Genomic DNA, 13,211 nt, shown 5'->3' with positions numbered 1-13,211 from the left:
TCCCAGCCTTGAGACAGTGCTCAGTTAGAAGAGCAACTGCTGAAAAGATCATCTTAATATGGACTTTGGAATTAATCATGTGTAATACAGTCAGTAGCTTTCATCATAAATTTACCACACTTCAGCAGGTCTGAATAGAGCTCAAAGTTTTCCTCACTGCTTGTTTAAAGACAACACATACCCAAGCCCCTTTAGTCCAATCTGTAACTCAGAATTGCCCATGGCAAGAAAGATTAGACCATTTTAGTCACCTCTGAGATGCTGAACCCGCAGAACAAAGGAATAAGGAAAGCTAATTTTCAGTGAATAATGGGAGTTCTAGCTATGCAGAGATTGATCAAGAGCCATTTAAATGGACACAGGTTCAGAATTTTTAGAGCCAATTGCTGGTGTAGGCATGGAACTGTAAGCTGAGAACGTTCACAGCCGTGTGTCTCCCAGGGTGGACACAGCTCACTTTACCCTTTCTACAGAGGGACACACCTAGGCATAGAGAACATTAAGCGGAGTCACCTCTGAGGGAGAACTGAGGATGAGAAGTGGTTCTTAACCTAAGAATGATGTATTAGTAAAAACATTTCAGAATTACTCAGTTACCTCTCAGCGTGCAAGACACAGCACCCATTATTGAATCCATCTGATGTCTTGGGTGTTACCATGTTTTAAAGAAATATTCACTCAACCATTTTGTTGTTAAGTGACATGAATGGCAATTAATTATAGGGAAAGCAAATTTCCTAGGATGTCTGAAATCTGTAAGCAGCTCAAGCAGAAATAAGGTTTCAGTGGTCTTAATATTTCAATGGGTATTTTCCATGTATTAAACAATTCCCATTTCTGGCATGAGAGGCCCACGAAATGCCAAAATCCTAATAGCAAAAGGTGCTGTAGGGTAGAAACGACAGGGCAGGCTATTGAATAACTTGTCTTACAAGCCAGGATAAAGACAAACACACACTGGAGACGTGCCAGTGTCTGGCAGTATGCTTGGAACCAGTCTGGATTTTGTTAAACATGCTGGTAAGTTTACTCAGTTGTGAACCAAAGGAGGAAAAAGATGCCTACTTGCTTCATTAGACAAAAGAAATTCAAATTCAAAAGCTCATGGGGCGGTGTGATGCAGCAGGTAAAGCTGCTGCGTGCTACACCAGTGTCCCATTTGGGCCCTGGTTCGAGTCCCGGTTGCTCCACTTCCCGTCCAACTCCCTGCTAATGACCTGAGAAGGCAGTGGAGGGATGGGCCAAGTGCTTGGGTCCCTGCACCCATGTGGGAGACATGGAAGAAGCTCCTGACTCCTGGCTTCAGCCCAGCCCAGCCCAGCCCTGGCTATTGAGGCCATCTGGGGAGTGAATGAGCAGATGGAAAATCTCTCTCTCTGTAACTCTGATTTTCAAATAAATAAATAATTTTTTAAAAGACTTTTTTATCCATTTGAAAGTCAGAGTTACACAGAGAAGGAGAGGCAGAGAGACAGAGAGAGAGAGAGAGAGAAAGAGAGAGAGAGAGATAGATGTCTTCCATCTGCTGGTTCACTCCCCAACTGGCCTCAACAGCCAGAGCTGAGCTGATCCGAAGCCAGGAGCCAGAAGCCTCCTCTGGATCTCCCACTTGGATGCAAGGGCCCAAGGACTTGGGCCAACTTCCACTGCTTTCCCAGGCCATAGCAGAGAGCTGGATCGGAAGTGGAGCACCCGAGTCCTGACTTACCACCCATATGGGATACTGACACCACAGGCGGCAGCTTAACCAGCTACGCCACAGTGCTGGCCCCAATACATAAATCTTAAAAAAAAAAAAAAAAAAAAGCTCTATATTAGACCGCAAAGTAAAGTATATCTTTTTGTTAATATTTAATAATTATTTTCTCAAGTAATAGGAAAAACAATCCATACTATAGTCTTACCTAGATGCAAATTTTCAGAATTTAGTAATGGAAATTAAATTACATAGAATTGTGCTTGTTTCCCAGATTTCTTCTTCCGTTATTCATTTTTCACACCCCACACAAAACTATTTGCAGCACATAGTATTAAGTATTACAGAGAGATATATGGATACACTCACAAATTCTTTTGGGGTCAAGCCTGATACCACCATGGATATTCCCTTGTTGATCCTTTCTGTTGAGGATATTGATTCTGGCTTATCCAAGCTTAAACTTTCTTCCTTGGAACTGCATCCAGCACTATCGTTAGCTGGACTCTGGACAGATTCTGCAACCTGAAATTGGGGTAACTTCAATGTAGATCGTGAATCTGGTGAGCCGCACACATGAGCCGGCCTGGGGGCTCCGTCCTCAGCAGGGGCAGGTTCAGGGTCAGAGAAGAGGCTGATTCCAGACTCCAAGCAAGGGGTGCCCTCTGAAAGGAACGGGAAAAAAGGAGGTTAATCTATGTGACAATCAATCTTGAATTACAACGGCCTGGTCTCTGCAAAGAAGTCAAATGACCAATGAGGTTAGGTTCAAAGGAAAATGAATGCACTGATACACTGCTGGGGGGACTGCGGAGCGGCTGACCTTTCCCAAAGGACATGATGTTACCCAGCAAAGCCCTTACCAGGCGTTTATACTTTCAGTCAACAATTCCCGTTTTAGAAGCATACAGAATTATAAGGAAATGAAGGATGTTTGCAAAGGTTTAGTTATAGGAATGTTCATTGTAACACTGTATAATAGTAACTTTAGAATAACCCAGATATCCCATAATAGGATATTAAACAAACTGTGATGCATCTGTTTCAATGGAGTTTTCCTTGCTCATTATAGTTTGAACACTGATGTACAATAAGACAGAGAAATGTTCCTAATATATTGAAGATGAAAACTATTTATCCTGGTAATATTTTAAAATCTAAAGCATAACTAAAACGACTAAAGAGGCACAGTGAGCCAAGCAGCTGCCTGTGATGCATGCATCCCATTTAGAGTGCCGTTTCGAGTCCCAGATGCTCCACTTCTTTTTTTTTTTTTTTAAGCTTTAATTTTTTTAAAAAAATATTTATTTATTTATTGGAAAGGCAAAGTTACAGAGAGAGGAGGAGAGAAAGATCAGTTGATCTCCCATCTGCTGATTCACTCCCCAAATGGCTGCAGTGGTCAGGGCTCGGCCAGGCCAAATCAGGGATGCTCTACTTCTGATCCAGCTCCCTACTAATTGTGCCTGGGAAAGCAGCAGGGGACGGCCCAAGTACCCACATGGGTAGGATGCTACCCACATGGGAGACCTGGATGGAGTTCCAGCGTGCTGGCTTTGGCCTGGACAAGCCCCAGTTTTGCACCTTTTGGGGGTTGCCAGCAGAAGAAGGAGCTCTCTTTCTCTCCCCCTGTCATTGCTCCTTTCAAAGAAGTAATAAATCTTTTTGAAAAATGACTAAAGAAAGATAGTAATATTTTGCTGTTAACTGATATACTTGAGCCATTTTCTGTTGCTTTCCCAGGTACATGAGAGGGGAGCTGGATGCAGAGTGGTGGAGCAGCTGGGATTTGAATCGGTGCTCATGTGGGATGCCAGCCACAGCTGCACAATGCCAGCCCCTGTATGAGATTCTTAAAATGCCCCTAATGAACATGACCAAATACCACATTTGAGGTTAGATAGCACCTTTTATGATAATGTATTTTTGAGAATTAATTTAAAGCTTTCATTACTGATTAAAACTTTGATATACAAGCCATAAACCACACTACTCATTAAAAGTGATTTATAAGGCATAAAGTATATAGTAATTTATATCCATTAATACATAAAAAAGAGCTTGCTTCAATTTTCGACTCATTTGTCAATAAAGGACAGGCCTTAAACTTTATATTCTAGAGCCTCGGCACCCTGGTCTAACATGTGAAGAGTACACTGGTGTACTTCCATCCTCCAGATTGTTAGTTAAACCAACACAGACAAATTAACAGCTGTGGTAATTTTCAAGTAAGCTTAGATTACCATTCGTGGTTTCAATACAGCAGAAGTATCCATGGATATACTAATGTATCAGAAAGCTGATTAGCCAGAATATCTTCACATAGGATTCCGAGAAGATGAACGTGTCACCTCCATTACAGCAGATGAAACATTACCTGTATCTTGTGTTGGCAAGTAAGACTCTGACGCTGAATCTTGCGGCTCAGAGTCTTCCAGCTGCCGCTGCTCCAAACCAGCTTCCTTAATGGACTCCTCTTGAGGTGGGCAGCTTTTGTTCCGAGGAGCGCTAGAATGGCTGTGCGTGTACCCCCTACTCCTGAACAACTGGGATTCAGAAGGGGAAGATCTAGAGGATGGATGGAAGGAGAAAGACCATTATCGACCATTGTCGCCAATTCTAAACCACAAATCATACTTCTCAGGTTAGCCAAAGCTCAGGTGAAACAGTACACGGTCAGATCAGGAATAACTTGCAAAGGGCCAGGTGACGGTCTAGATTCACATTCCTGTCAACATGTCAGGACTGACATATCTCCTCTTAGGGGCTGGATATCTCTTAGCTGCTTAAAAGCGTGTCAGAAAATCTGACCAAATTATCTACTGCTATGTACTCAAATTCTATACATTATTCAATCGAAGTTCAAATTAATATGTAAAAAATCAGCTCTCCTATGACATAGAAAATTGATTAATGTTGACATACTTGCTCTTTCTCTATGTAACTCTTTCAAATAAATAAAATAAATTCTTTTTTTAAAAAAAGATTTATTTAATTTATTTGAAAGTCAGACTTATACAGAGAGAGAAGGAGAGGCAGAGAGAGAGGTCTTCCATCCACTGGTTCACTCCCCAATTTGCCACAATGGCCTGAGATGCGCTGATCCGAAACCAGGAGTCAGGAGCTTCTTCCAGGTCTCCCATGTGGGTGCAGGGGCCCAAGCACTTGGGCCATCTTCTACTGCTTCCCCAGGCCATAGCAGAGAGCTGGATCGGAAGTGGAGCAGCCAGGACTCAAATTGGCACCCATATGGGATGCCGGCACTGCAGGCAGTGGCTTTACCTGCTACACCACAGTGCCAGCCCCTAAAATATATTCTTAAAAAAAAAAAAAGCTAGGCCCCTTGAAGATGAGCAAAACCTGAATTGCTGTTCTCAAGCACTCTAGTAGGAGAGGACGCTCAATCAATGTGCGGATTCTATGATAGAAGACTATAGATTACTTGTTGGAGGAAGAGGAGCAGAAGTTTTTAGTCTGAATAGTAAATAGACAGTTCACCTGGTTAAAACATGCTGGTGAAGCCATTCTTTCTAAACTTGGCCACATCTTCTCACTCTCTGCCAGTCAAAATGCCAGCACCCTAGGCTCACAACTATCCTCAATCTAAGGGGCTCGGAAGAGACGGTGTGATTAGATTATTGGCCATATGTGGCTATTCCCAAAAAGATAAGCATATATATGCAGTAGAGATTTGATACACACGAATTTATCGCCTTTCTAGAATGGTGTGATGTGTCACCCTAACAGCTCTGCATCTCCTTCTGAGCTATCCAGTGGAAATAATAGTCCTGAACTTGTCCTTTTATTTTGACAATTTTGTTACAAAGACCAAACGAGGGGCTGGTGTTACGGCACAGCAGGTTAAGTTACCACCTAATATATCACCATCCCATGAGTGCTGGTTCAAGTCCTGGCTGCTCCACTTCCAATCCAACTCCCTGCCAATGCCCCAGGAAAGCAGCAGAAGATAGCCCCTGCCACTCACATGGGAGACCCAGAAGAAGTTCCAGTCTCTTGGCCCAGCTCCAGCCACTGCAGCCATTTGGAGAGTGAACCAGTGGATAGATCTCTCTCTCTGTCTTTTCTTCCTCCCTCTTTTTGTAACTCTGCCTTTCAAATAATAATAATAATTTTTAAAAAAAGATCAAATGAGGAAATAGATAGCATTTTTCAAAAAATATTTATTTTATTTATTTGAAAGGGAGAGTTACAGAGAGAGAGATTCAGATCTTTCATCCAATGGTTCACTCTTCAAATGGCTGCAAAGAGCGAGTCTAGACCAGGCCGAAGCCAGGAGCCAAGAACTTCTTTTGGGTCTGTAGGGCTCAAGCACTGAAGCCATCTTCCACTGCTTTCCCAGGTACATTAGCAGGGAGCTGGACTGGAAATGGAGCAGCTGGGACTCAAACTGGCACCCATATGGGATGCCGGCGCTGCAGGCTGTGGTTTTAACCCACTGAGCCACAGTGCTGGCCCCCAGATGAACATTTTTAAAAATGTTTGTTTATGGAGCTGGCGCTATGACATAGCGGGTAAAGCCATCACCTGTAGTGCTGGCATCCTATATGGGAGCCAGTTCAAGAGCCGGCTGTTCTACTTCTGACCCAGCTCTCTGCTATTTGCCTGGGAAAGCAGCAGAGGATGACCCAAGTCCTTGGACCCCTGCACCCATGTGGGAGACCCAGAAGAAGCTCCTGGCTCCTGGCTTCAGATTGGACTAGATCCAGCCATTGTGGCCATCTGGGAGCGAACTAGCAGATGGAATGCCTCTCTCTCTCTGCCTGCCCCATAGATAAAGTATTTTTGAAAACAGAAAGTGCTATAGAGTCTTATATCAATAGTGATTTGAAAATATACCCTAGAGGCCGGCGCCGCGGCTCACTAGGCTAATCCTCCACCTTGCGGCGCCGGCACACCGGGTTCTAGTCCCGGTCGGGGCACCGATCCTGTCCCAGTTGCCCCTCTTCCAGGCCAGCTCTCTGCTGTGGCCAGGGAGTGCAGTGGAGGATGGCCCAAGTCCTTGGGCCCTGCACCCCATGGGAGACCAGGAGAAGCACCTGGCTCCTGCCATCGGATCAGCGCGGTGCGCCGGCTGCAGCGCGCCTACCGCGGCGGCCATTGGAGGGTGAACCAATGGCAAAAAGGAAGACCTTCTCTCTATCTCCCTCTACTGTCCACTCTGCCTGTCAAAAAAAAAAAAAAAAGAAAAAGAAAATATACCCTAGAGAGATATTCTGAATATTTCTTGAGATAAATAACATCCAAATTTTTCTTAGATTCTAGGCAGAAATTTCAATTAGGGCAAATGCTGCCTTGGAGAAGTCTACCATCAGCTTCCAGGATTGTTCAGGTTTTAGTATTGTTTTTCTTTGCTGTATTTTTTGTTGTTAATCTTTTATTGATTTTTTAAAATTCATTTATTTATTTTTTGACAGGCAGAGTGGATAGTGAGAGAGAGAGAGACAGAGAAAGGTCTTCCTTTTTGCCGTTGGTTCACCCTCCAATGGCCGCTGCGGCCGGCGTATCTCGCTGATCCGAAGCCAGGAGCCAGGTGCTTCTCCTGGTCTCCCAGGCGGGTGCAGGGCTCAAGGACTTGGGCCATCTTCCACTGCCTTCCCGGGCCATAGCAGAGAGCTGGCCTGGAAGAGGGGCAACCGGGATAGAATCCGGTGCCCCAACCGGGACTAGAACCCGGTGTGCCGGCGCCGCAAGGCGGAGGATTAGCCTGTTGAGCCATGGCGCTGGCCAGATTATTTTCATTTTATATGAAAGGCAGAGAAACAGAGAGAGACAGAGATCTCCCATCTGCTTGTTTACTCCACAATGTCCACAACAGCTATAGCTGGGCCAGGTTGAAGCCAGAAGTCCAGAACTCAATGTGGTAGCAGGGACCCAAGTATCTGAGCCATCATCTGTTGCCCCCTAGTACATTAGCAGGAAGCTGTGTTGGAAGCAGAGGAACTGGGACATGAACCAGGCACTGTGATATGGGATGCAGGTGTCCCTAGTAGTGACTTAACTGCCACACCAAATGCACACTTCAGGTTTTGTTTCTATATTTCACTGTGACTTTCAGAAGGAGCACATCTACCTAACTGCACACTTCTCCTATTGTAGCTTATGTCTGATATAGGGCCAAAAAGCTTATTCCCAGTAAAATAAAATAAGCATCCTAGAACAATAAAGGGTCATAAACATTTGTGAACAACAACAAAAAAAGCAGAGAATATGGGGGAAAAATTAGGTTGAGTTCAGTGGGCAGGTGTTTGGCTGGTGAAGATGCCAGCATCCGTATCAGAGTGCCTGGGTTTAAGCCCTGGCATTGGTTCCCAACAATTCCACCTTCCTGCCAATGCAGACCCTGGCAGGCAGCAGATGATAGCTCAAGCAGTTATGTCCCTGCCACTCACTTGGGAGTACGGGATTGAGATCCTGGCTGCTGGCTTCAGGGTGGTCAATTCCTGTCTGCAGCAGGCATTTGGAAAATGATTTAATGGATGGGACCTCGGGCTGTCTCTGTCTCTCAGTGTAAGTTAAGACATCATGCAGAGGGGCCAGTGCTGTGGCACAGTAGGTTAATCCTCCACTTGTGCACTGGCATCCCATATGGGCACCGGTTCTAGTCCCGTCTGCTCCTCTTCTGATCCAGCTCTCTGCTATGGCCTGGGAAAACAGCGGAAGATGGCCCAGAAGCTTGGGCCGCGGCACCCTCGTGGGAGACCGGGAAGAAGCTCTTGACTCCTGGCTTCGGATAGGCTCTGCTCCAGTCATTATGGCCATTTGGGGAGTGTGCCAGCGGATGGAAGACCTTTCTCCCTATCTCTCCCTCTCACTATCTATAACAAATAAATAAATAAAATAAAAATAAATGCAACTTCACAGAAGTTTCTTTTTTTTTTCACTTTTTTTTTTTTGACAGGCAGAGTGGACAGTGAGAGAGACAGACAGAGAGAAAGGTCTTCCTTTTTGCCGTTGGTTCACCCTCCAATGGCCGCTGCGGCCGGTGCATCGCGCTGATCCGAAGCCAGGAGCCAGGTGCTTCTCCTGGTCTCCCATGGGGTGCAGGGCCCAAGGACTTGGGCCATCCTCACTGCCTTCCCGGGCCATAGCAGAGAGCTGGCCTGGAAGAGGGGCAACCGGGATAGAATCCGGCGCCCCGACCGGGACTAGAACCCGGTGTGCCAGCGCCGCAAGGCAGAGGATTAGCCTGTTAAGCCACGGCGCCGGCCCAGAAGTTTCTTAAAAAAACAAAACAAAAAAAAAAGACATCACGCAGACACCACATTTGACATTTCTCACCTCCCTGCTCCTGGTCCTTTACTGTTACTGTTGGAATGATGTGGAGATTCCCGGATCTTGTCAACAGAAAGGCGTTTTGGATTCCGGCTGACAGGATATTCACTACTTTTCTCTGAAGTTAATACTCCTTTAAATAGAATGAGAAAACAAAGAAATCTACTTTTTTTTTTCCTGATGGTGATAATTCAGGTGAGAACATCAATTTTTCCAAAAGCAGCAATCTGTGACAATCAAATTGGTTTTTAAACAAGTATTCAGATAAAATTTTACAAACACAAGTGATGCAACAGACAGATGCTAGCACTGAATGGAACGAAATGATTAATAAATAATGATAATAAAAAGTGCACCTTAAAACTAGGTAAATAAAGACACTCAGCCGAGACAAGACTGAAAAAATATATTTGCCTTTTCGCCCTGAATGATAAGGAAACAAGAATAAGCGACAAGTTTTTATCCTTGCAGCAAATTGAATTATACCAAAATCCCCTTAGATAGCAAAGAAAAGGGTTCTGGAAGCACAAGGCGTGTTCCCTTTCCTATCCCCACAGCCTCCACGGCAAAGATCGCATGGGATGAGGGTTGAGCTTTGTGCCTGTGTGAGGAAGCAAGAGGAGGGAAGTCAGATGAGAAAGAAAAAAAAAAAAAAAAACAGGTGACATTTTGCTTCACATTTTCAATTACTGAGGAAAAACAAACAGAACTAAAAAAATCAACAGAAGATGCTGGTTTATAAGGAACCTTGAAATAATACATGGAACTAATGATGAAATGGCCCAAGAAGGGGAAAAAAAAAAAACCACAAAACAGACCCAAGGCAAAGTTCTAGAATGCCAGCATACCCTATTTACTAATTCCTTCAAATGAATTATTGTGTTACTGCCTCCTAGGAAGTGGCTTAAAGGCAAAAATATTTAAAATGCAAAAGCAAACAGATAAAAATCACAAATTTCCCGACCATTAAAAAGTTGCCGATGACTGTAATTCATTTCAAGCTTTTAATAGAAAAGCTTGAAAATCCATAAATCAAGGTAGAACATTTAAACAAAGGTTTGTATTAACTACTGTTTTTTTTTTTTTTTAAGATACTGGGTAGCCTGGGGGAAAATAATCATTGATTTTCTGAGTTAATTTTCAAATATTTTATATATAATTTCCTTTATATTCATCTTTCTGGACCTGTGAATTTCTTTTCTTTTCTTTTCTTTTTTTTTACAGGCAGAGTGGATAGTGAGAGAGAGACAGAGAGAAAGGTCTTCCTTTTTGCCGTTGGTTCACCCTCCAATGGCCACTGCGGCCAGCGCATCTCGCTGATCTGAAGCCAGGAGCCAGGTGCTTCTCCTGGTCTCCCATGCGGGTGCAGGGCCCAAGCACTTGGGCCATCCTCCACTGCCTTCCCGGGCCATAGCAGAGAGCTGGCCTGGAAGAGGGGCAACTGGGATAGAATCCGGCGCCCCGACCGGGACTAGAACCTGGTGTGCCGGCGCCGCAAGGCAGAGGATTAGCCTGTTAAGCCACAGCGCCGGCCTGGACCTGTGAATTTCTAGGAACACAAGGACTCTGCCTGAAGCCATCAGCTGCTGAAGGTGGGCAGGGTTTAACCTTAAATACTGGTATCAGGGCTGGCACTGGGGCATAATGAATTTAGCTGCCACCTGTGACACTGGCATTCCAGACAGGCGCTGGTTGGAGTTCTGGCTGCTCCACTTCCGATCTAGCTTCCTGCTAATGCGCTTGGGAAAGCAGTGGAAAATGGCTCATGGTCCTTGAGCTCCTATACCCACATAGGAGACAGAAAGAAGATCCTGGTTCCAGCTTGGTCTAGCCCTGGTTGTTGTGGCCATCTGGGGAGTGAACCAGCAGATGGGAGATCTCTCTATATTTCTTTCTCTCTCGTTGTAACTGTCTTCCAAATAAATAAAATAATTTTTAAAAATACAGGTATTACTCTTCCCTCCACAAAAATTCAGGATGATAACTGAAAAATAGTGATGTGCAGCTTCTGAGGAACCAGAGCAAACAGAATTAACCACTGGAAAGGGTTTAAAAAAGAAAGAAAGAAAAAAAAAGTGAAAGGCAAGGGTAGCCTGATACCGACATAGCTATTAAAAATAAGGAGCCAGGGCCGACGCTGTGGCACAGTGGGTTAAAGCCACAGCTGCAGTGCCGGCATCCCATGTGGGTGCCGGTTTGAGTCCTAACTGCTCCATTTCTGATCCAGCTCTCTGCTATGGCCTGGGAAAGCAGTAGAGGATGATCCAAGTCCTTGGGTCCCTGTACCCACGTGGGAGACCCAGAAGAAGCTCCTGGCTCCTAGCTTCGGATCAGCTCAGCTCTGGCCAGTGCAGTCATTTGGGGAGTGAACCAGCAGCAGATGGAAGACCTCTCTCTCTGACTCTACCTCTCTCTGTAACTCTGTCTTTCAAATAAATAAAATAAATAAATCTTTAAAAAAAATAAAGGAGCCATGCTCCTAATTCTGTATATATGAAATAATGTGAAATTCATTCACTTTATATATAAAGCGTTTTTTTTAAAAAAGCCATACTGCCACCAGCACACATCAGCATATGAATTTCTTCTCACTACAATGGACCTCAAGCTATGGAGAAAACAAGGTAACCTGACTTGGGAATTAATAATGCAATAGAACATAAGAAACAGCACAGAACTTTTCTGCTTTTTTTTTTTTCCTTAACCTGCATTACATTCTCTGAATAACAAGTCCAATTCAGGCCTTGCGCTATGATCTACTTGTTGGTTGGTTCAGGAAAGTATAAATGTGGGGAGTCAGAGCCCATATTTCAGAACAGTACCATAGTCCCTCTGAAATCATTCTGTCATTTGGGTGTCTTACCACATTCTTCATGGGTAGGGAATATGGGTCAGACCAAACACTTAATAATAAATTTACTGATTGCCTACTATGTGTAAGCATTATGTAAAATATTAGGAAAAACCAGGAAAAGATTTGGTGGAAGAAGAAAGGGATGGGGGCTGGCAATGTGGCACAGTGGGTTAAAGCCCTGGCTTGCCGTGCCAGCATCCCACATGGGTGCTGGTTAGAGTCTGGGCTGCTTCTCTTCTGCTCCAGCTCTCTGCTCTGGCCTGCAAAAGCAGAAGATGATCCAAATCCTTGGGCCCCTGCACTTATGTGGGAGACCCAGAAGATCCTGGCTCCTGGCTTTGGATCAGCTCAGCTCTGGCCATTGTGGTCATTTGGGGGGTGAACCGGCAGATAGAAGACCTTTCTCTCTGGCTCTACCTCTTTCTGTAACTCTTTCAAATAAATTAAAAAAAAAAAAAAAAGGAAAGAAGCAAAGAAAGGAAGAAAGAGAAGAGAAAGAAAGAAGGATATTAAATGATAAAACTACAAAAATGTAGAATTTATAATGAAAAAGTTTAAGAAGTATATAATCCATTAAGCCCAAGTGATTGTGTATTTCCAGGGGAGGAGCATAGATTATTTTTTTTTTTTAAAGATTTGTTTATTTATTTGAAAGGCAGAGTTACAGAGAGGCAGAAAGAGAAAGAGAGAGAGGTCTTTCATCCATTGGTTCACTCCCCAAATGGCCACAATGGCTGGAGTTGGGCCAATCCAGAGCCAGGAGCCAGGAGCTTCTTCCAGATCTCCCACACAGGTGCAGGGCCCCAAGGATTTGGGTTACTTTCTATTGCTTTCCCAGGCCATAGCAGAGAGCTAGAGAGGAAGTGGAGCAGCCGGGACTCGAACTGGCTACCAAATGGGATGCCGGAACTGCAGGTGGCAGCTTTACCCCCTGTACCAGTCCCTGAATCTGGGATCTTCAAAAACTTACTTAAAAAGTATGTCATGAGTAAAACAGAAAACAAATACTACTTGTTCCTAGATTAAGAAATTTAGTTGGATCTCCGTTAGGCTCATACCAACTTAAAGGGAGAAAAAGGTCCAAGTCTCGAGTTGGTACTGATAATCAAAATGTCTCTCTCAGAAATGAAGTAAAAAAGAAACATTCTGTCTATAGATCTTCAGGAAAAAACAAACATACCATAGTAGATTTCCACAGATATTTAAAGCCACACAATAACATTTTCTGTCTTGTGCAACAGTTAGAAGTCTGATCTATTTTTAGACTGAAGATGGTAAAAGCACCCCAAAGAGAAGAATTGTACTGGGGACTGGACTCTGGGTTTCATTCTCTGGGAGATGAACGATATGAAGACACAGTTACAAAGA

At 44.1% G+C, this 13,211-nt stretch overlaps 1 protein-coding gene across 8 annotated transcripts in view; it reads right to left on the bottom strand.

Annotated features, from left to right (window-relative positions):
• BRCA1 (BRCA1 DNA repair associated) overlaps positions 1-13,211 on the bottom strand; it is a 74,400-nt gene that overhangs the window by 19,105 nt on the left and 42,084 nt on the right. For all 8 annotated transcript variants that reach the window (XM_062174843.1, XM_062174844.1, XM_062174846.1 and 5 more), the window contains 3 exons: positions 8,996-9,122; positions 4,074-4,264; positions 2,066-2,361 (listed from right to left, as the gene is read on the bottom strand). In XM_062174843.1, coding sequence (XP_062030827.1) covers positions 2,066-2,361; positions 4,074-4,264; positions 8,996-9,122 — 614 coding nt within the window. The remainder of the gene's footprint in view (positions 1-2,065; positions 2,362-4,073; positions 4,265-8,995; positions 9,123-13,211) is intronic.

The sequence above is a fragment of the Lepus europaeus genome, chromosome 18, assembly GCF_033115175.1.
Source record: "Lepus europaeus isolate LE1 chromosome 18, mLepTim1.pri, whole genome shotgun sequence".
In the NCBI taxonomy this organism is placed as follows: domain Eukaryota; kingdom Metazoa; phylum Chordata; class Mammalia; order Lagomorpha; family Leporidae; genus Lepus; species Lepus europaeus.
This window is presented reverse-complemented; position numbering and strand designations above follow the sequence as displayed.